The sequence below is a fragment of the Schistocerca gregaria genome, chromosome 4 (genome assembly GCF_023897955.1).
Source record: "Schistocerca gregaria isolate iqSchGreg1 chromosome 4, iqSchGreg1.2, whole genome shotgun sequence".
NCBI lineage: Eukaryota > Metazoa > Arthropoda > Insecta > Orthoptera > Acrididae > Schistocerca > Schistocerca gregaria.
In genome coordinates, this window is record NC_064923.1 from 576,700,331 (window position 1) to 576,722,501 (window position 22,171).

Consider the following 22,171-nt stretch of genomic DNA (forward strand, 5'->3'; position numbering starts at 1 on the left):
ACCGCGTGAGACGAAGCTTCATCCAGTCCCAAACATGCTCAATGGGGGACAGATCCGGAGATCTTGCTGGCCAGGGTAGCCAGGGTAGTTGACTTACATCTTCTAGAGCACGTTGGGTGGCACGGGGTACATGCGGACGTGCATTGTCCTGTTGGAACAGCAAGTTCCCTTGCCGGTCTAGGAATGGTAGAACGATGGGTTCGATGACGGTTTGGATGTACCGTGCACTATTCAGTGTCCCCTCGACGACCACCAGAGGTGTACGGCCAGTGTAGGAGATCGCTCCCCACACCATGATGCCGGGTGTTGGCCCTGTGTGCCTCGGTCGGATGCAGTCCTGATTGTGGCGCTCACCTGCACGGCGCCAAACACGCATACGACCATCATTGGCACCAAGGCAGAAGCGACTCTCATCGCTGAAGACGACACGTCTCCATTCGTCCCTCCATTCACGCCTGTCGCGACACCACTGGAGGCGGGCTGCACGATGTTGTGGCGTGAGCGGAAGACGGCCTAACGGTGTGCGGGACCGTAGCCCAGCTTCATGGAGACGGTTGCGAATGGTCCTCGCCGATACCCCAGGAGCATCAGTGTCCCTAATTTGCTGGGAAGTGGCGGTGCGATCCCCTACGGCACTGCGTAGGATCCTACGGTCTTGGCGTGCATCCGTGCGTCGCTGCGGTCCGGTCCCAGGTCGACGGGCACGTGCACTTCCCGCCGACCACTGGCGACAACACCGATGTACTGTGGAGACCTCACGCCCCACGGGTTGAGCAATTCGGCGGTACGTCCACCCGGCCTCCCGCATGCCCACTATACGCCCTCGCTCAAAGTCCGTCAACTGCACATACGGTTCACGTCCACGCTGTCGCGGCATGCTACCAGTGTTAAAGACTGCGATGGAGCTCCGTATGCCACGGAAAACTGGCTGACACTGACGGCGGCGGTGCACAAATGCTGCGCAGCTAGCGCCATTCGACGGCCAACACCGCGGTTCCTGGTGTGTCCGCTGTGCCGTGCGTGTGATCATTGCTTGTACAGCCCTCTCGGAGTGTCCGGAGCAAGTATGGTGGGTCTGACACACCGGTGTCAATGTGTTCTTTTTTCCATTTCCAGGAGTGTATATATACTCAAGTACTAAAATGTCTTTGTGTAGAGGTGGGGCGGCACTAGTGATGGAGTAATGGAATTGGTGTCGGGTTGAAAGGATGAATTCCTATTGGAGGTCATAATATTCCTAGTTCAATTGTTGGTGCTACTCTTCCTCTAAAGAAGGCGCAGAAGAATGATACAAAGAATAGTACTTCTGATGCAATAAATAGGATTATTCCTCATTGTAATCCAATTGATACAAATCCTTTATGTTTACCTGGCCATGATTGGTAAAATGTCCCCATCAGTAAACAAGGTAAATGATACATCTTGAGTACCCTGTCTTAATACCCACGTACAGAAGTTAACACGATTCTCATAATCGATTCCACGCAGCTTTTCAAGGAGTGAGATGTGAAAGGGATGAACCGATGGAGAATGTATAGGATACTTGCCTCACACATGCCACTTCGTCGTGAGATTGTGCGGGAGCTAACGTTCGGATCAACTGTAACAGCAGCAAGACATTAATTTATCCTTCTTCTGTCGTTACTTGTTTTCTTCCGTTACGTTGTCTAGGTGTAACCCTATAACTTCCACATAAATCTATGAAGAGGTTGATAACTAACTGTCAAAATGGTTGACGTGTACAAGAACGAACTGCATTCTTTTAACACTCTCATACACCATGAGCATGTTGGCTTTTTCTGCATTGCACTCACGACCTACTGCTTCGACTGTTACACATTAAGTGACTAGCAAGTCGCAGTGCACTCAAGGAACAAACAAGCATACTGTAGGCAAACATAATAACATCGTACCTGGCAATTACGCAGGCTGAATCGCACATGCAAATGTCAGTGTGGGAACTTTTTTCTCGTAAACGACTCACTCTAGAGTTCTACAGCAAACATCAATGACATTTTAATTTAGCTTCTTTTAGTTTGTTAATGTCAGTAGGTACTGTTCCATTTAAAAAGGTGTATGTTTGCATAAAAATTTAATTGTCAATCATTATTACAATATGTTCGTTGGGTAACAACACGAGACCCCGACTACCAATCCATTGTGTGAAAACTACTTGTCAATAGCACTTTCCATTTCCGAAATATTTGCGGTGCAAACTTTAGGTGATACATACAGCCTGTATACTACGTAAGTACCAACACTTTTTTGTTGTAATAATCAAATTACTTACTGGTTGGATGGTGTCTGCATCAAATACAAAGATTTAAATAAAAAGGGAGCTTGTACTGTGTCGGTTACGATAAACAAAATCACTGCAATGGCAAGTAGTCAGACTTCATACTGACGCTAGCCGCTGAGGCCTATGGAAGCCCCCTCACTCACCTGTTGACGAAGTCTTCGGCCACCTGGTCTATGGGCCCCACGTAGAGCTTGGCGGACCTCGGCTGCATCATTGCCTGGTTCACTTTGCGCCGGAAGTCGTACCACTCTTCTTCCTGACTGCAGAAGGAAATACGTGACAAATTTCACTTTTTGAAGAGAAGATAGCTAAGCTACAAAGAGAATGCTGTAAGTGTAAGATGGCGATAGTACTCCGTTCGCTGACACTTTAAGACCGAAAGCAGCACCCGTGAGCGGCGGAGGCGCAATATTTTTTCGTCGACACTCATGAAATGATAATATGAGCGTAGTGAGGGACAACATGGGTGAGATGTGTATGAGTTGCCTGACTCCATCGGTGTGGTCTTCCCTTTTGCAGAACAATTCGTTTAGCCCAAATAATAAGGTAAAGTAGGTTAGAAATATATTGTAGCTGCTGTGTGAACACTGTATTTTTACTTAGCTTTGTTTAATCCGAGTTGGGAACATGATGCTGCTGTTGATGCTTTCATTAATTTCTGCTGATGTTGCAAATGTTACGTGTGGAGTGTTCGGTGTATCTGTTGTGAGATATGGCATAGAGGTGAAGATACAGGTGGCGGTTAGTTGTGTTCGAGCACTTCTCGGTCCACTGGGCCGGCCGGAGTGGCCGAGCGGTTCTAGGCGCTACAGTTTGGAACCCCGCGAACGCTGCGGTCGCAGGTTCGAATCCTGCCTCGGGCATGGATGTGTGTGATGTCCATTGGTTAGTTAACTTTAAGAAGTTCTAAGTTCTAGGGGACTGATGACCTCAGAAGTTAAGTCCCATAGTGCTCAGAGCCATTTGAACCATTTGAACCATCCACTGGATTCCGCAGGTTAAGAACCTGCACCCGCAACCACAGCACAGCAACAGCGTTTGGAAACCCCAACGGCATAAGCAACCAAGCAAACTAGATCATCGCATGGTCCAAAAAGCAAGTAGAGACCTGATATCAGGGTGATGCAGTGTTTCTTGACTCCCAGAAAGCTTTCGATGCATCACTTCCAACACAAAGTACACGAATACCAAATATCCGAACAAATATGGTACTGGATTGAACACTTTCTAGTGACAAGAGCTCACTGTCATTCTTGATTGAGAGGCATCGTCACGAGCGATGGATCCTTCTGCTGCATCTCGAAGTAGTATGACAGGGCTTCTGCCTTTAAAAAAATGGTTCAAATGGTTCTGAGCACTACGGGACTTAACATCTGAGGTCATCAGTCCCCTAGACTTAGAACTACTTAAACCTAACTAACCTAAGGACATCACACACATCCATGCCCGAGGCAGGATTCGAATCTGTGACCGTAGCAGCAGCTCGGTTCCGGACTGAAGCGCCTAGAACCGCACGGCCACAGCGGCCGGCTCTGCCTTTTAAAATCCATTTACAACATCTACTTTCATGTCTCAGTAGGTATCCATAACTGATTCACAGTGACATACATTTATTACATTTTTTACCAATAGCTGCCAACAGTATGTTAATACGTGCACATTGGTTTATCCAAAGATGTTCGACATCTACGAGCATTGTAATCGTTCCATGGTCAATTCTCGTAACGCTCGTTCAACAACCGCACACACTGCGATACTCGCGCCGTGGTAGGTAACGATATTGTGGCTGCTGGAGAGGGCGTTCCTTCCGGTGTTGATCTTTCGAGGCGTTGCCAAAGGATATGTGCAGTGACCCTCGAACTGAGGACGCGACCGCTCCGTCGGCTACTCGTGGCAAGGGGTTCTACCACATACCCCCTGGGATTTTATTCCTACACTGAGATTAGCCTCTTCCAAGTGGTCGTTTTTTTCTGCACGTCGGCTCTAAACGTGAGTGTATTGTGAATATTGTCTGCTGTTAGTTGGCTACCTGAACGGCGAAAATGATTTTATGAGGTACTGCCACTCTAAATAATGTCTAAAAGTGGTAACAGAATGAAGGACCTAGCAATAATAATGTATTGTCTGTTAATGGCCAAAAGTTAAAATCACGGCGGACATTCGTATTGCAAATGCTCTGTACTCTTGAGAACTGAAAGAACAGGAAAAGTATACTCAAACATTTCGAAATTTCATACTGCCGAGAAAATATGTGAATACAAACACATAAAACAATATTTAAACGTCAGTACGTATCTCTTATCTTTTTTGCTTAATGTCCTGCTATTCAACTTTTCTCCCTCAGTAAAGGTAACTTCTTCAATGGGGAAACCTGTTTCCAATAAAAGATTTTCTCATCCATGTAACTTCGCATTTATGCACTGAGTAGCCTCTTCTTCGTCCAGCTAGATAACTTCTTAATTTCATACATTTGGATTACCGTGTGAGACGGCACTCAAGGGAGAAATATCAAGCCCTCATGTAACCCCCGCAATGTGACACGAAAACAGCAAATAGTAAAATAAAGATTATGAAGACATAACAGTGTCAGGAGTGAGGGAAGCGATGGTTAACTCCGAGTATTTGTAGGTGATGCCGCGATATTATTATTATTATTTTTTTAAATTTCATAACCACCGGTTTCGACTGTATTTTGCTGTCATCATCGGATCTTCGAAAATTCCTAAAATGCATCATCGATCAGCCAGAATTTTATGGCCACGTACCTAATAACCGGTATGTTCACCTTTGGCAGGGACTGATTACTCCATAGTTTGGCCCCTTTACAACCAGAACCACCCAACCAACAAATCCACTTTTGGCATAGATAATAGCGGCGATACGTCGTGGCACAGAAACAATGAGATCTTGATAGGTCGCTCAAGAGAGCTGGTACCTCATTTGTGTGCACAAGTCACGTAATCCAGTGAATTCCTAGGAAGGGTCGATGAGCTTTGACGCTACGTTCAGTCACATCCGAGATGTGTTCAGTCGGGTTCAGATCTTGCGAGTCGGGGAGCCAGCACTCGCCTATGTTTTGCAAAAACAGACATAATGTCTTATGGGACAACAGCAATCAGTGAAATTATAATGTTACTTAAAACCGTCTTGATTGCAAATATTTTTATTCATATGACCGGTTTCGGTTCATTCAGAACCATCTTCAGATCTGATATTTCAGTTACAGGAGTAACCCGTCCAAATCCAGCAGTTTTCACATGCTACGTCACATGATGTGAAAACTGCTGGATTTGGACGGGTTACTCCTGTAACTGAAATATCAGATCTGAAGCTGGTTGTGAAAACTGCTGGATTTGGACGGGTTACTCCTGTAACTGAAATATCAGATCTGAAGATGGTTCTGAATGAACCGAAACCGGTCATATGAATAAAAATATTTGCAATCAAGTCGGTTTTTAAGTAACATTACTCGCCTATGTGTTCTTCGAACCGCTCTATCGTGGCCTTGTGATGTGGCATATTTTCTTGAAAAATGCCGCTGGTTTCGGGAAACATGAATGTCACGAAGGGGTGTGCGGGTCTGCAACCAGTTTACGATGCTCCTTTACCGCCATGGTGTCTTGCACAAGCTCCACTGGACCCATACATCCCCACGTTAATGTTGCCAGAGCATATTGGAGCCTATGCCAACTTGCCTCTAACCGGCAGCACAGGTGTCAAGAGTTGTTACCCTGGGAGGCAACGGATTCGCTCCCTCCCATGGGCTTGAAGATGAAAGTACGGTATTGAGATTCGTCGGACCATGCCACTGCGTCAACATCCAGTGCTGATGGTCAGGTGTCCATTTCAGCCGTAGCTGTCGATGTCGTGGTGTTAACATTGGCACATACATGGGTCGTAGTGTGCAGAGACCACACGTTGGGAGTGTTCGGGGCACTTTGTGTTCAGACACACCTGTACTCTGCCCAGCTTTAAAGGCTGATGTTAGTTCGGCCACAGTTCGTCTCCTGTCCTGCTCCACCAGTTTTCCCAGCCTAGGCAGTCCGAAATCTGTTATTGGTTTCACCCTGGTTTCGCCTCACTACAGCATTCCTCGAACGTGCGACAACTTGTGAAGTTTTCGAAATGCTCGTGCCGAGCCTTCGGACCATCATAGTCTGTCCTCGTTCAGACTCAGATAGATCGCTTCTTCTCCATTTTACGCACGGAAAGCACGCTCACTGATGCTGCAGTCACCGTGCGTGTGTCTGACTAGCAGTCATTCATTACCATCTGACGCTGCTATTGCCTATGATGGGTTTGTATTGATATTAAGTCGTTGGTCATAATGTTCTGCCTGATCAGTGCACGTGCCACCACTACAGTGAGAACATTTTGGCTTGTCAAACCCACAAAAAAAGAACTTACACTGAAGAGACAAAGAAACTGGTACACCTGCCTAATATAGTGTAGGGCCCACCGCGAGCATGCAGGAGTGCCGCAACACGAAGTGGCATGAACTCAACTACTATCGGAAGTGGAGTTGGAGCTACAGTCTGGAACCCCGCGACCGCTACGGTCACAGGTTCGAATCCTGCCTCGGGCATGGATGTGTGTGATGTCAACCTAAGGAGGTTTAAGTAGTTCTAAGTTCTGGGGGACTGATGACCTCAGAAGTTAAGTCCCATTGTGCTCAGAGCCATTTGAACTCCTGTAATGCCGTCAATAAATCCGTGAGAGTACGAGGATGTGAAGATCTCTTCCGAACAGCACGTTGCAGGGCATCCCAGATATGCTCACTAGTGTTCATGTCTGGGGAATCTGGTGGCCAGCGGAAGGGTTTGAACTCAGAAGAGTGTCCCTGGAGCCACCTGTAGCAATTCTGGACGTTTCGAGTGTGCATTGTCCTGATGGAATTGCACAAGTCCATCGGAATGCACAGTGGAAATGAGTGGATGCAGGTGATCAGACAGGATGCTTACATACGTGTCACCTGTCAGAGTCGTATCTAGACGTCTCAGGGGTTCCATATGACTCCAATTGCGCACACCCCACTCCATCACAGAATCTCCAACAGCGTGAACTGTCCCCTGCTGATATGCAGAGTCCATGGATTCATGATGTTGTCTCCATACCCGTACACGTCCATCCGCTCGATAAAATTTGTAACGAGCCTCGTCCGACCAGACAACATATTTTCAGTTGTCAACAGTCCAATGTCGGTGATGGTGGACCCAGGTGAGTCTTAAAGTTTTGTGTCGTGCAGTGAGCAAGGGAACAGGAGTGGACCTTCGGCACCGAAAGCTCATATCGATGTCTCTTTGAATGGTTCGCACGCTGACAGTTCTTGATGACCAAACATTGAAATCTGCAGCAATTTGCGGAAGGGTTGCACTTCTGTCACGCTGAACGATTCTCTTCAGTTGTCGTTGGTCCCGTCTAGCCGCAGCGATGTCGGATATTTGGTATTTTACCGGATTCATGCTATTCACGGTACACTCGTGAATGGTCGAACGGGAAAATCCCCACTTTATCGCTGTATCGGATATGCTGTGTCCCGTCGATCGTGCGCCGACTATAACACGACGTTCAGACCTACTTAAATGTTGATACCCTGCCACTGTAGCAGCAGTAACCGATCTGTCAACTGCGCCAGACACCTGTTGTCTCATATATACGTTGCCGACCGCAGTGCCGTATTCTGCATGTTTTATGTCTGTATTAGAATACGCATGCCTGTATGAGGTTCCTTGGCGCTTCGTTGTATATCCCTTGCACCAACTGTGTGGCTAGTAGAAGAGGTGAAATCCAGTATTTCTTGTGACGTGTTTGGGTCCTGACTGCACTCTCTTTGTGTTTACCTTCACACCTGGACACTCGGTTGGTGCAAGGGATATTTTATATGATCTTTTTCATGTGTCTGACAAGCCGACGTGGTGTCTTTTAGTGTGAAAGTGGCATGCCGACGGCGACAGCAAGATTCTGTCGGAACTGGTAAGTGTGAAATACACTCCTGGAAATTGAAATAAGAACACCGTGAATGCATTGTCCCAGGAAGGGGAAACTTTATTGACACATTCCTGGGGTCATATACATCACATGATCACACTGACAGAACCACAGGCACATAGACACAGGCAACAGAGCATGCACAATGTCGGCACTAGTATAGTGTATATCCACCTTTCGCAGCAATGCAGGGTGCTATTCTCCCATGGAGACGATCGTAGAGATGCTGGATGTAGTCCTGTGGAACGGCTTGCCATGCCATTTCCACCTGGCGCCTCAGTTGGACCAGCGTTCGTGCTGGACGTGCAGACCGCGTGAGACGACGCTTGATCAAGTCCCAAACATGCTCAATGGGGGACAGATCCGGAGATCTTGCTGGCCAGGGTAGTTGACTTACACCTTCTAGAGCACGTTGGGTGGCACGGGATACATGCGGACGTGCATTGTCCTGTTGGAACAGCAAGTTCCCTTGCCGGTCTAGGAATGGTAGAACGATGGGTTCGATGACGGTTTGGATGTACCGTGCACTATTCAGTGTCCCCTCGACGACCACCAGAGGTGTACGGACAGTGTAGGAGATCGCTCCCCTCACCATGATGCCGGGTGTTGGCCCTGTGTGTCTCGGTCGTATGCAGTCCTGATTGTGGCGCTCACCTGCACGGCGCCAAACACGCATACGACCATCATTGGCACCAAGGCAGAAGCGACTCTCATCGCTGAAGACGACACGTCTCCATTCGTCCCTGCATTCACGCCTGTCGCGACACCACTGGAGGCGGGCTGCACGATGTTGGGGCGTAAGCGGAAGACGGCCTAACGGTGTGTGGGACCGTAGCCCATCTTCATGGAGACGGTTGCGAATGGTCCTCGCCGATACCCCAGGAGCAACAGTGTCCCTAATTTGTTGGGAAGTGGCGGTGCGGTCCCCTACGGCACTGCGTAGGATCCTACGGTCTTGGCGTGCATCCGTGCGTCGCTGCGACAACATCGATGTACTGTGGAGACCTCACGCCCCACGTGTTGAGCAATTCGGCGGTACGTCCACCCGGCCTCCCGCATGCCCACTATACGCCCTCGCTCAAAGACCGTCAACTGCACATACGGTTCACGTCCACGCTGTCGCGGCATGCTACCAGTGTTAAAGACTGCGATGGAGCTCCGTATGCCACGGCAAACTGGCTGACACTGACGGCGGCGGTGCACAAATGCTGCGCAGCTAGACAAGTGTGGACTAGGCTACACAATCTGTCAGTTTTGTATTCTCGCATCCCTGCTCCATTCCTAGACCGGCAAGGGAACTTGCTGTTCCAACAGGACAATGCACGTCCGCATGTGTCCCGTGCCACCCAACGTGCTCCAGAAGGTGTAAGTCAACTACCCTGGCCAGCAAGATCTCCGGATCTGTCCCCCATTGAGCACGTTTGGGACTGGATGAAGCGTCGTCTCACGCGGTCTGCACGTCCAGCACGAACGCTTGTCCAACTGAGGCGCCAGGTGGAAATGGCATGGCAAGCCGTTCCACAGGACTATATCCAGCATCTCTACGATCGTCTCGATGCGAGAATAGCAGCCTGCATTGCTGCGAAAGGTGATATACACTGTACTAGTGCCGACATTGTGCATGCTCTGTTGCCTGTGTGTATGTGCCTGTGGTTCTGTCAGTGTGATCATGTGATATATCTGACCCCAGGAATGTGTCAATAAAGTTTCCCCTTCCTGGGACAATGAATTCACGGTGTTCTTATTTCAATTTCCAGGAGTATATATATATATATATATATATATATATAAACAAAATTTTTGTCCAAGAAGTCCTTTATAATACAAAAATTGTTAAGGATGATGATGATTATGATCGTATGGCATTGATGTCCAGAAGTCGCCAGCTGGGGAAGGGCTGCCACCGGGTTGCAAATCTTTACAGGTCACACAGCTCTGGGTGACTTGCGTCTCGATAATGATGAAACGATGATGAGGACAATAGAACACTAAGTCCCCGAACGGAGAAAATCTCCGTTACAGCCACGAAACGAACCTCCGCATAGAGCATGGCATTCACACAGGCTGATCACTTAGCTGTGGGGGTGGAAATTATTAAAGAGAAAAAAATTTAAACTACATTGGAAAATACGTCTGCTTCATGCAATAAATTTAGATGGGTAGATTTTCATAGATATGTACTTCATTCCTTTCACTGAAAATGACAGATCCAGTAGATAGAAATGCAAATTATTTGTACTTCTCATAGGCCGCGATGGCCTAGTAGGTAAAGCGTTAAATTCTCTCCTTTGAGGTCTCGGGTTCAATCCCAGGTCGGAGCGGGGATTTTCCTTGTTCCATCGTTTCCAAGACGGGCCCAGATCTACTCAGTCTGCTAAGAAATAGAGTACAGTGGATATTTCCTGACGATGAAAGGCGGATGCGACAGCGAGCTTACCACCGTCCTTCTCCTAGTCATACAACGAACGAATGTCTTCACTCTACAAAAGCTCGTTAATATGTTGAGTTCCACAGACTTTACTGACTTTATTGTACCTCGGGAGCACTTCCCTTACATTTGTATCCAGCGCTACAGTCACTAAAAAAAAGTTAGAATTACGCCTGTGAATGGGACAAGAGTTCAGATGCTAGGAGCAAATGTGAAGCAGATGTGCTAGCCCCCGAATTTCGGGTTAAGCAGAGAGTACATTTAATATTTTGCTACAACAGACCATCTCACAACGAACCCCTGACACAATATTTTGACGGGTTAAAATAATCAGAAAGAAATGAGGGCACGAGGTTAGATCAACAGAGAGACTGGAGACTGTTTATCGCAGTAGGTAAGAGTGTCGCTCTATGTCAACAAACTAATGTCGAAATAAATCATTTCACAAACACCGCATATCAGCAGCAATATTCTTTTGAGTTATCGGTATGTGGACATGTTTCAGGAAAAATGAGTTATCCAATTCTAGATGTAAAAAAGGTCATAATTAACAGACCTCATGGTATAAGTACACTCATGTTCAGATAAAGCAGAACACCTTGATCGACTGAAGATAGGACGTTCATATTAACAGGACATGTATATTAGTATGTTCTGCAGAAATGATTGGGGGACGGGAATTGCATCAGATAGCGTTTTCGGACGAATTCAAGTTCTGTTTGTTTGAAAATTATGGCCGTGTTTTGTGGAGAGCGGCATAACAGTGATAGCATTCGCACAAGACCTACAAAGTACAACGCCAACACAAGGCCTTATGTTGTGGAGTGCTGTAGGATATAACCACAAATCACAGTTGCTGCGTGCCCAGGGCGTTGTGACCAGTATGAACTAGGTGAATGACATCATCTGACCCGTAACCATTTCCTTCCCGCACAACGCCCGAGACGCTATTTATCCGCAAGACAATGCATGACCACATGTTGCTGCACAAACACATGCCTCCTTGGTATCACAGGATGTAAGCCATTTGCCCTGGCCTACCAAACTTGTCGCCAGTCGAAAATCCGTGGCATATTGTGTAACGACTGCTGCAGCACTGTAATCCATTGCCAATCACCACAGATGAACATTGGTGAATGCAGCATAGATGTCTATACCAGAGGACGTCATTCACGGTTTATACCCGTCAATGTCATCACACATGGAACAAGGTATGAGCGCCCATGGCGGAATCTGTGCCTACTAGGCAACAGTACACATGTTGAAGTTAGTTGACTGATATGCCAACTATTTCTGCAGAACATACTAATGTACAAGTCCTGTGAATATGAACGTCCTATCTCTAGTTGTTCAATGTGCTCTGTTTTCTCTGAACATGAGTGTAGCTGGTGGGTATCGTACACAGAAAAACCAGTGAGTTATTGTTGTAGAACAGAGAGAATTATATTCGTAAAACCCAAAGAAAAAAGGAAAACATTCTCCTTCCGTCGTAAAAACTGCTTTTTTTAATTAAAAGGTACGGTGAATTTTGAACCCCGATATCCCATCTCCAGGTGCGTAACAAAATGGACGAAAGAGTAGGCACATGTAGGAGACATTACGCAAAAGCAGTTAAAACAGTCTGACGATGACTAGTACTCTATGAGGAAGAGAGTTTGCAAGTGTCTTCGGATGTGCCATATCCAGTTGAAGCCAGTTGTTCACGATTAGATCCCGCAGTGATTCCATACTATAGACATTAACTGCTACGTTTCATCGGCTGCTCTTAATGGTCACAGACGCTTCCTAGGGAATGAAAACCGCTCATTTAGGCGGCCAGTCGAGTTGTGACGGGGTGCCTGAATGATCGACAAACCAGGAACGCATGCGTCCAGATCTCTAAACGAGGCTGGAGCTATCTTGTATGTTGGAAGTGTCCACAACAGTCACCATGAATACATAGAATAATGGGTAACACCTAATCTCTGGGGATGATGAAATAAAAGTTCTGGTTCATGTTAATGGTGATCTGGGTAAGTCGAACCAAGCTACGACACGAAAACCACCACCAAATCAGCGGATCCATATCCAGCTCGAACTACACTCTTCACACATTGCTGATTGAACGCCTCGTTAGAGCGGGGACTCCTCGCATCAGCCGGAAAAAAAAAGCAAAATTGCTGCTCGTCAGGCGACACAATACATGTACAGTGTGTGCAGCTTTATGTTACGCTGTCAGCAGTGGCATTTTACTATGTACTCGACTACAGATCGTACAGCATGCAGTTTTCTACGAATTGTTCGCCTCGAAACTGGTTGAAACAGACCTATATTGGCTAGCAATAAACATTCCTGTTGGTGTTGAAAGCGACTTTTATTGCCAATAGGCGACATTCGTCTACAGTCCGTACCAGTTAGAAATTGTTTTCGGTCACTAGAAAGATAGTGTGGCCGTGGAATCACAGAGGTACCACAGCTAGGTTCTTTGTGCTAAGACTAAAATAAAAGACGGTGCATAACGTAGGAATTATCCAAATGGGACGAAAGCTGGTAAACGTGAAATTGTGATACACCAGAAAATTCATTCAAATTTACTCAAGGGAAAGAGCTTCTGAACAAGTCAAAAACGCATTGCTCCAAACATGGACGATATGCAAGCCGTTATTCGGCTTGGGAGTGATTGACAGAGTTGTTAGATGATGTCCTGGCGGATACAGTGTCAAATTCTGTCCAATTTGCGCGTTAAGATCGTCCAAATCACTAGCTGTTTCGATAATGCTGTCCATAATTCTACAAACGTTCTTAGCTGGGGAGAGATCCATCGACTTTGATAGCCAAGACAGGGTTTGGCAGGTACGAAGACAAGCAGTAGAAACTCTAGCCGTGTGCGGGCGGTAATTATGTTGCCGAAATGTAAGCCGAGTATGGTTTCACGGGAAGGGCAATGAAGTAGAATATCTTCGGCGTACCGCTGGGCTGTAAGGGTGCCACAGGTTTCAAACAAACGGCTCCTGGTTAGAAAACAAATGGGTCCCCTTACGATAGCTCCTGGCTGTCGGGTTGTACGGTGGGAGACAGTCAATTTGGTATCCCACTGCTGTGCGGGCGTCTCGAGAAACGCCATCGGCCTGGAATCTAATTTACTGGAGTAGAATTGTCGACAGTGATCCCGCTCCGTACTGAACCCCACTGACCACTGAAGACAAGTCTGGAGACGCCCCTGATTAACCTGAATATCGCCCACCATATAAACCGATAACCAGGAGTGATGATCTGGGATGGCACTTCTTTTCATAGCAGGATCCCTTTGGTTGTGCTCTGTGACACCCTTACACAACAGCAGTAAGCCAATGACATTCTACGCACCGTTTTTTCCCTGTTAAAGGGAGCAGCAAGTTTATTTAAATTCCTTAAAGCGTTTATTAATGACTTTGTCAACAGTTGCCGTATTTATTGGATTTCAATTGCCCCCCCCCCCCCCCAGAGGAGGGGTGGGCTGGCAGCAGCTCAATACGCCGCTCTGCAGCCTACAGAAAAGTTAAGTAAAAAAACAGAGTTAGGAGATAGCAGAACAATAAAAGCAAGCGATAAAACGGCGACTGTGAAAAACCGAAACATGGCGAAAAAATGCGAAGAAAAATATAAACACAAACGGTGATGCTGAGTAAAACACACAGTAAAAGACAGGCACAATTAAAAAAACATGGCGACAGTCTGGTTTCTGTTTGCACGAGATAAAAAACACTATGGTGGCTGTTTGCAACACCGACAGGGGACGCACAACACTGAACACTAATTTAAAACAGCACTATACAGGCGACACAGCGGCAGATGGGGGTAGTGGGGGGAAGGGCACATACCGATGAGGGGTTAAATGGGGGAGGACAGGAAAAGAAAGTAGGGGGAGCTGATGGAGGGAGATACAGAAAAAAGGGGGGAGGGTGGACTCAAGAAGGAGTGGGAAAGGCATTGGGGAGGGGGGAGAGCAAAAGGACTTTGGGGAGAGAAGTGAAAGAGGGCAGGTGTGGAGAAAACAGCATGGAAAGGTGGGAGAGGATAAAGAACAGAGTGAGGGAGGAATAGGTGAGGATCAGAGTTTTTAGGGAAGATCAGTGGAAGCAGAGAGGGCATCATCTAGGAGGGGCAGTAGATGGAAACCACGTTGGGAAAGGAGATGAAGGGTTAGCGGTGGAGGGCAGGGGGGACACAGCAGTGAAGGCATGGCAGAGGGTGGGGGTTGGAGAGGAGAGGAGCAACCAGGAGACGAGGGGGATCAAGTCGGAGGGAGGTGTAGAGGATGTGGATATGTCTAGGAAAAGGAGCAGTTGGGGGAAAAGGTTGTAGAGGATCTGCATGGGGGATGGTAGGCGTATGCAGAAGGTGAGGAGGAGTGCATGGCGCTCGATTATCTGGAGGGACGTATAGGAATAGGGGGTAGATATCCAGGTGGGACTGGTGTAACAGAGGATGGGACAGATTAAGGATTTGTAGGTGTGGAGGATGGTAGAGGGGTTGAACCCCCATGTCTGGCCAGAGAGGGGTGTAAGGAGTCGGAGGCAGTTGTGGGCTTTGTAATTGTTAGAGTGGAGATGTGGGATCCAGATATGGTGAGAGACAATGGTGATGCTAAGGTAGATGGTGAGGGAGAGGTGGACAGGATGGGCGGAGATGGTAAGGGAAAAGTCAAGGACCCAGGAGGAGCGAGTGGCACGACCTATGATGATTGCCTGGGTCTTGGAAGGATTGATTTTCAGGAGCCACTGGTTACACCATGCAGCATAAAGGTCAAGGTGATTCTGGAGAAGGCGATGGGACCATTGAAGGGTAGGAGCGAGGGCAGGGTAGGCAGTGTCATTGGCACACTGCAGAAGGTGTACTGGAGGCGGGGGGGGGGGGGGGGGGGAAGGGGGCATTGGGGCATATCTGCCATGAACAGGAGGTAGAGGAGAGGGAAGAGGACAGAGCCCTGGGGCACACCCGCAGAGCGGTATAAGGTGCAGAGATCGGCATTATGGGTGGTAATGTAGGAGGAGCAGCAGCCGAGGAAGGAGGCAATCAGATGGGCATAGTTGATAGGAAGGGCATAGGCCTGGAGTTTAACCAGGTGACCAGGATGCCTGACCCTGTCGTAGGCCTTTATGAGGTCGCGGGAGACAAAAATAGCAGAGCGACGGGAGTTAAGCTGGAGGGAGAGGAAATGAGTGGAGTTGTTCATCAGCAGAGAAGGAAGGTCGAAAGCCACGTTGAGTGTTGGTGGGGAGGTGGTGTCCACGAAAGTGGTGATGGATATGCTGGGTAAGGATGGATTCTAAGAGCTTGCTGAACTCCCAGGTGAGACATATACGGCGACAGGAAGAGGCATCAGATGTAGGCTTGATGGGCTTGGAGAACATCAGGATACGGGAGGTTTTCCATAGGTCGGGGAAGAAGCCGGTGGCAAGGATTACGTTGTTGAGGGTGTAGTTTCGAACTTTACAGGTTAATTTTCAGGCCTACTGAGGCTACAAAAACAGTAGACGGTCGTTAGTGAACAGTGAATACAAAAAAAAGTTTAAATTTAATAGAAATTAATTATCTGAATGCAAACATATCTGCACTGACACTGCCGGTATTAATAATAAACACTGGGAGGCAACACATGCTCTATAGATGTTTGAGGGATGAACACAATCCACACATGCCTGTTACCAAGTCATAATCAAAGTGGAGGTCAACAGAGCCAACAGCACCAGCAAACCTTCGATGGCGCTAGCGTCGTGCCTTACGTGCAAGCGCAAGTCCGCAAAAAGTGGACGTGTCGCCTTTTGAAATGGGGTTGCATCTCAGTACCTTTAATAAATCTGACATCAATATAGCGAATGACGACAACAAATTATACAACTGCTACACGAATACAAATACCAGTGTCGCGTGTACCCGCAACATATTTCAAAATGAGACAAGCATTTCATGTTCAACGACGCGTCCAAGGTCAATGGGCGCGTCGAATTAAAATAGAAGTAATAGAAGCGCCTTTACTAAACAGTCAAATTTAATGTAAAGTACGATGAAAGAAATCACATTTATTCCTCCATTGCATACATGTAGTTTACATACATAAAACATTTAAAATAATACCTATCGTTTGTTTACGCAATAGTTTTGTGAAGATCAGTTGCATAGCTTACTGAAACAGCGACTCATAACACAGAATCATTACTATATCACGTCATGCGCGACTACCTTGAAACCACCATGTCTTGTACTCTAAGTGCGTATCTGCTCATGTGAATCCTGTTGTGACTTACAGAGGACGAATACTGAAATACGGATGCTCAAGCATTTTACGTAATTCCAAACAATTTAGCGTCACTGGTCACGCATGCTACATTAACAACGTTTGTCATATTGTGCCCCTATGACCACACCAGCTGTCACATACGCACATCACATCGTGATATAATTTGCTAACTGCTAATCCCGCTACAGATGCACTTAAATGCTCCCATACAAAACATTGTTTCAGATTCAAAAGACCTGATCTCACATTTTTCGTAGCTTGAAATTCATCTCTAATAACGGATTACACTCAGATGTATGATATCCACTATAAAGCGCTCTCATGCGAAACATTGTGCTACGTGTTACACTGCGTGCAGTACTTATGTGTTTATTCACTGTTAGATTATCATACACTATTTTGGGCACCTATTGCTGTAATTAAAATGGAAAAGCCCATTACATGTAGCCTGCATGCGATAACCTTTGTACCCTTAACTAGAAACGAAATAAAATAAATTAAAAATTAATAAATCTAAAAAGTCAGGAAGAGAAACTAAAAAAATCAGGTCACTGTGTCCGACCTCCGTGTATGAGCATTTTCGCGTCATTTAATCCTAGAGATCGTGTTATGTTCAACTTAGTGCCTTTTAATATCACTGCATTTCCATCTAGCAATTATAGGAAAACGGCGTTGGCGTCCCAGAACGCGTGATAAAGACAGTGGTGACATTGAGTGGGCGTTCAATGAGATGTCCATGTGTTGCTAAATACACTATGTGATCAAAAGTTCCGGACACTTGGTTGAAAATGATTTACTAGTCCGTGGCCCCCTCCATCGGTAATGCTGAATTCAGTATAGTGTTGGTCTACCCCCAGCCTTCATGACAGCTTTCACTCTCGCAGGCATACGTTCAATCAGGTGCTGGAAGGTTTCTTGGGAATCCCAGCCCATTCTTCACGAAGTGCTGCACTGAGGAGAGGTATCGATGTCGGTGGATCAGGCATGGCACGAAGTCGGCTTTTCAAAACATCCCAAAGGTGTACTATAGGATTCAGGTCAGGGCTCTGTGCAGGCCAGTCCGTTACGGGGATGTTATTGTCGTCTAATCACTCCGCCACAGGCCGTGCTTTATGAACAGGTGCTCGATCGTGTTGAAAGATGCAGTCGCCATCGTCGAATTGCTCTTCAACAGTGGGAAGCAAGGTAATTAAAAAATCAGTGTTGGCCCGTGCTGTGAAAGTGCCACGCAAAACCACAATGGGTGCAAGCCCCCACCATGAAAAACACGACCACACCATAACACCACCGCCTTTCAATTTTGTTGTTGGCACTATACACGCTGGCAAATGATGTTCACAGGGTATTCGCCATATCCACACTCTGCCATCGGATCACCAGATGTTTTACCGTCATTCGTCACTCCACACAACGTTTTTCCACTGATCAGTCGTCCAATGTTTACGCTCCTTACACCAAGCGATGCGTCGTTTGGCATTTACCGGCGTGATTTGTGGCTTATGAGCAGTGTCTCGACCATGAAATCCAAGATTTCTCACCTCCCACCTGTCAAAATACTTGCAGTAGATTCTAATGTAGTTTGGAATTCTAGCTTGGTGGTCTGGATGGATGTCTGCTTATTACGCATTACGACCCTCTTCAATTTCGGCGGTCTGTCAGTCAACAGATAAGGTCGGCTTGTATGCTTTTGTGCTGTACGTTTTCCTTCACGTTTCCACTTCACCATCACATCGGAAACAGTGGACCTAGGGATGTTTAGGAGTGTGGAAATCTCGCGTGCAGACGTATGACACAAGTGACACCCAATCGCCTGACCACGTTCGAAGTCCGTGAGTTCCGTGGAACGCCCCAATCTGCTCTCTCACTATGTCTATTGATTACTGAGGTCGCTGATATGGAGTACTTGGCGGTAGGTGGCAGCACAATGCATGTAGTATGAAAAACGTATGTTTTTAGGGTGTCAGGATACTTTTGATCACATAGAGTACATGGGTGGGTACGGAGTGCTTACATTGCAGTGATCTTTTCAATGTGCATGGTATTAAACAGTTTAAGAAATCACCAAAGGCACCACAAGCCTCAAACCAATTTGGGGAGCGTGATTAGATTATGAGAAGCTCTGTTTGATCAAACAACATATCCACTTCTAAGATCACTATCATTGCTGTAGCGACCAATTTTTTGTCCAACCCCCAAGATACTTTTGGGGGAATGCAACTATAAAAAAGTATAACGTAATCGGTTTAACACTGTAAGTATTCAGCCATTGTATACCTGTACGTACCTTGTTTATCAAAAATTACTGCTTAAGGAAACTAAACCTTAAGTTGTACTTTCAAAACATGCAAACGCACCAAGAACGAACAATTATGCTTCGGGGTTTCATTGACCCGTGTATCATCAACAGTGTTGTAATACGTATTCCGCCTGTGTGGAGATCGCCGTGTTAAACTTCATTCACTATAGGGTCTATCTTAGTGGTAGGCAGTAATATGACGTACTACGTCACTGACCCGTATGCGAATCAGTGGCATAACACGTCCACCCACACGCCTACATTATCATCACTGTCATATGAGCCTGAGCCTTATCTCTGACCACATATGTCGCTCCTGGAAAAAGCGCACGGCTGGTCCCGGCTGAGGTTCGAGTCCTCCCTCGGGCATGGGTGTGTGTGTTTCTCTTTAGGATAATTTAGGTTACGTAGTGTGTAAGCTTAGGGACTGATGATCTTAGCAGTTAAGTCCCATAAGATTTTACAGACATTCAAAAAGTGCAAGGCCAGTACTTTAATCCGTAGGAGTGAGTGGTAACGGATTTTTGTTTCCTTATATGTAAAAGCATGTTAGCCGGTACTTTCTGAACATGAGGTGGTACTTACGTGCCGATGAGGCCGTAGCGGCCGCGGAACCAGTCTGGCCTCACGTGCTTCCGGTAGTACATCGTTGAATCGTTGCCGGACCTCATTGGATACTGACCTTCGTTGCGGAATGCCGAACACAACAGACAACTCTCATTTAGACTCACGACTGTGCCATTGCATTGTACGACTGTGAGCATTCTATATGAACACTGATGCGTCAGCTGGAAAGTCAACAAATTAACATTTTCGTAGTGATGGAGCGTTATGATGGCAAGAACCAAGGAAGAGATTAATCATTAGAAAGCTATACATCAGTACTGGGCTGAGCTTCGCTAATACAAGTACGTACAAAGCCAGAGTTCACACCCGTATACACCGTGTATCATAAATAATGGCGTAAATGTATACAGCTGAAAGTATGCGAAACATATAGCAAAAGAGTCTCAGTAAACGAAGGTCTGCAAATGAACAAGTTGCGAAATATATACTAAGATGGTATCTGTTCTTTCGGACGTTCGCCTCCCGCGAAACCCACATTCTCAACGTATTGTCCCGCACTACATTCGTAGTGCCCCCGCCCATTATACTCATTACTCGCGGCGCGTTGCCGATTCCCGTAAGACTTCGGGCACTGTTTGTGCATTCGCACAGAAGAAGAAGATGGTCAAGTGGCCGGTGAGCCTTATAATGAGTATAATGGGCGGAGGCACTACGAATGTAGTGCGGAACAATACGTTGAGAATGTGGGTTTCGCGGGATGCGTGCCAGAGATAAATCGCTGCAGTCGCGCTATCCTCTGTGTCCTCGGTGGCTCACATGGATCGCCGGCACGGTAGCTCAGCGTGGTAGGTCAGAGGGCGGCGTGCTCTCTGTAATGAAAAAAAATGAGTGAAGGAATCAACGATCAACTTGAATGGATGTCTTGTGACGTCCGCCCCGAACGTATAGAACGAACAAAATAGAACAAAATGAAAAAAAAAACTGTTGGCACGGTAGCTCAGCGTGTTTGGTCGGAGGGCTAACTGCCCTCTGTAATAAAAAAAAAAAAACTGAGTTACTGGATCAACAACGAACTGAAATGGGTGTCTTTCGACGTCCACCCAGAGCAGATACAACGAACGAAAAAAAAAAAAAACTGCCAGCACCCTAGCTCAGCGTGTTTGGTCGGAGGGCTAACTGCCCTCTGTAATTAAAAAAAAAACTGAGTTACTAGATCAACAACGAACTGAAATGGGTGTCTTTCGACGTCCACCCAGAGCAGATACAACGAACGAAAAAAAAAAAAAAAAACTGCCGTCACCCTAGCTCAGCGTGTTTGGTCGGAGGGCTAACTGCCCTCTGTAATTAAAAAAAAAACTGAGTTACTAGATCAACAACGAACTGAAATGGGTGTCTTTCGACGTCCACCCAGAGCAGATACAACGAACGAAAAAAAAAAAAAAAAAAAACTGCCGGCACCCTAGCTCAGCGTGTTTGGTCGGAGGGCTAACTGCCCTCTGTAATTAAAAAAAAACTGAGTTACTAGATCAACAACGAACTGAAATGGGTGTCTTTCGACGTCCACCCAGAGCAGATACAACGAACGAAAACGAACAAAAAAATAAAAACGATGGACAGAGCATCTGCCATGTAAGCAGGAGATCCCGTGTTCGAGTCCCAGTCGGGGCAAACATTTCTATCTGTCCCCGTTGACGTATGTCAACGCCTGTAAGCAGCCAAGGGTGTTCATATCATTTGCGAAATAATTGCGACTTTTAGGTTACCAGCCGCTATTGACGTAATGCCGGTCCTTGGTATGGCCTTTGTTTGCATCTTCGATACGTTTATTTGCAAATGGAAAGGATACAATGATTCAGTTCACAGTCAGAGTGCCTCTCATGTCAGTTGTTTGTGGAGCGTCAAGCAGCACGAGTGTTCATGGTAGCATGGAACTGTACAATGACGAGGGGTTTGTGGGTATACATTTCATGGCTAACGGCTATGCACGGGAGGTTGCACGATTGTACCAGGAAGCTTACCGTGCCCGACATCAACTCGAGTGTCTAACTTTTACAAGCGTACGTCACCGGCTCCCAGAAATTGGGAGCTTTGAACATGCTGTGGGAACGGATAGGCCCGTACGAATTACACGTATACTTGAAGATGAGATACTGGAAATAATCGAACACTCTCCAAGAATTCGACAAGGGCACTTGCCACACAAATTTCTGGAATGAGTCACAGTAGTGTTTGGTGAATAATGCATCGCAATGCAATGTACACGTAAGATCTTCGGCGAATTGAGTGTATTAGTCAGGCGGACTTAGGTCCTAGACCAATTTTCTGTCAGTGGAT

General features: G+C 46.6%; 1 protein-coding gene across 1 annotated transcript in view; it reads right to left on the bottom strand.

Moving 5' to 3' along the window:
- LOC126365968 (probable cytochrome P450 301a1, mitochondrial) overlaps nucleotides 1-22,171 on the bottom strand; it is a 223,719-nt gene that overhangs the window by 100,061 nt on the left and 101,487 nt on the right. The window contains exons 4-5 of the mRNA XM_050008765.1: nucleotides 19,856-19,967; nucleotides 2,443-2,559 (exon numbers count right to left, since the gene is read on the bottom strand). Of these exons, the coding sequence (XP_049864722.1) occupies nucleotides 2,443-2,559; nucleotides 19,856-19,967 (229 nt within the window). The remainder of the gene's footprint in view (nucleotides 1-2,442; nucleotides 2,560-19,855; nucleotides 19,968-22,171) is intronic.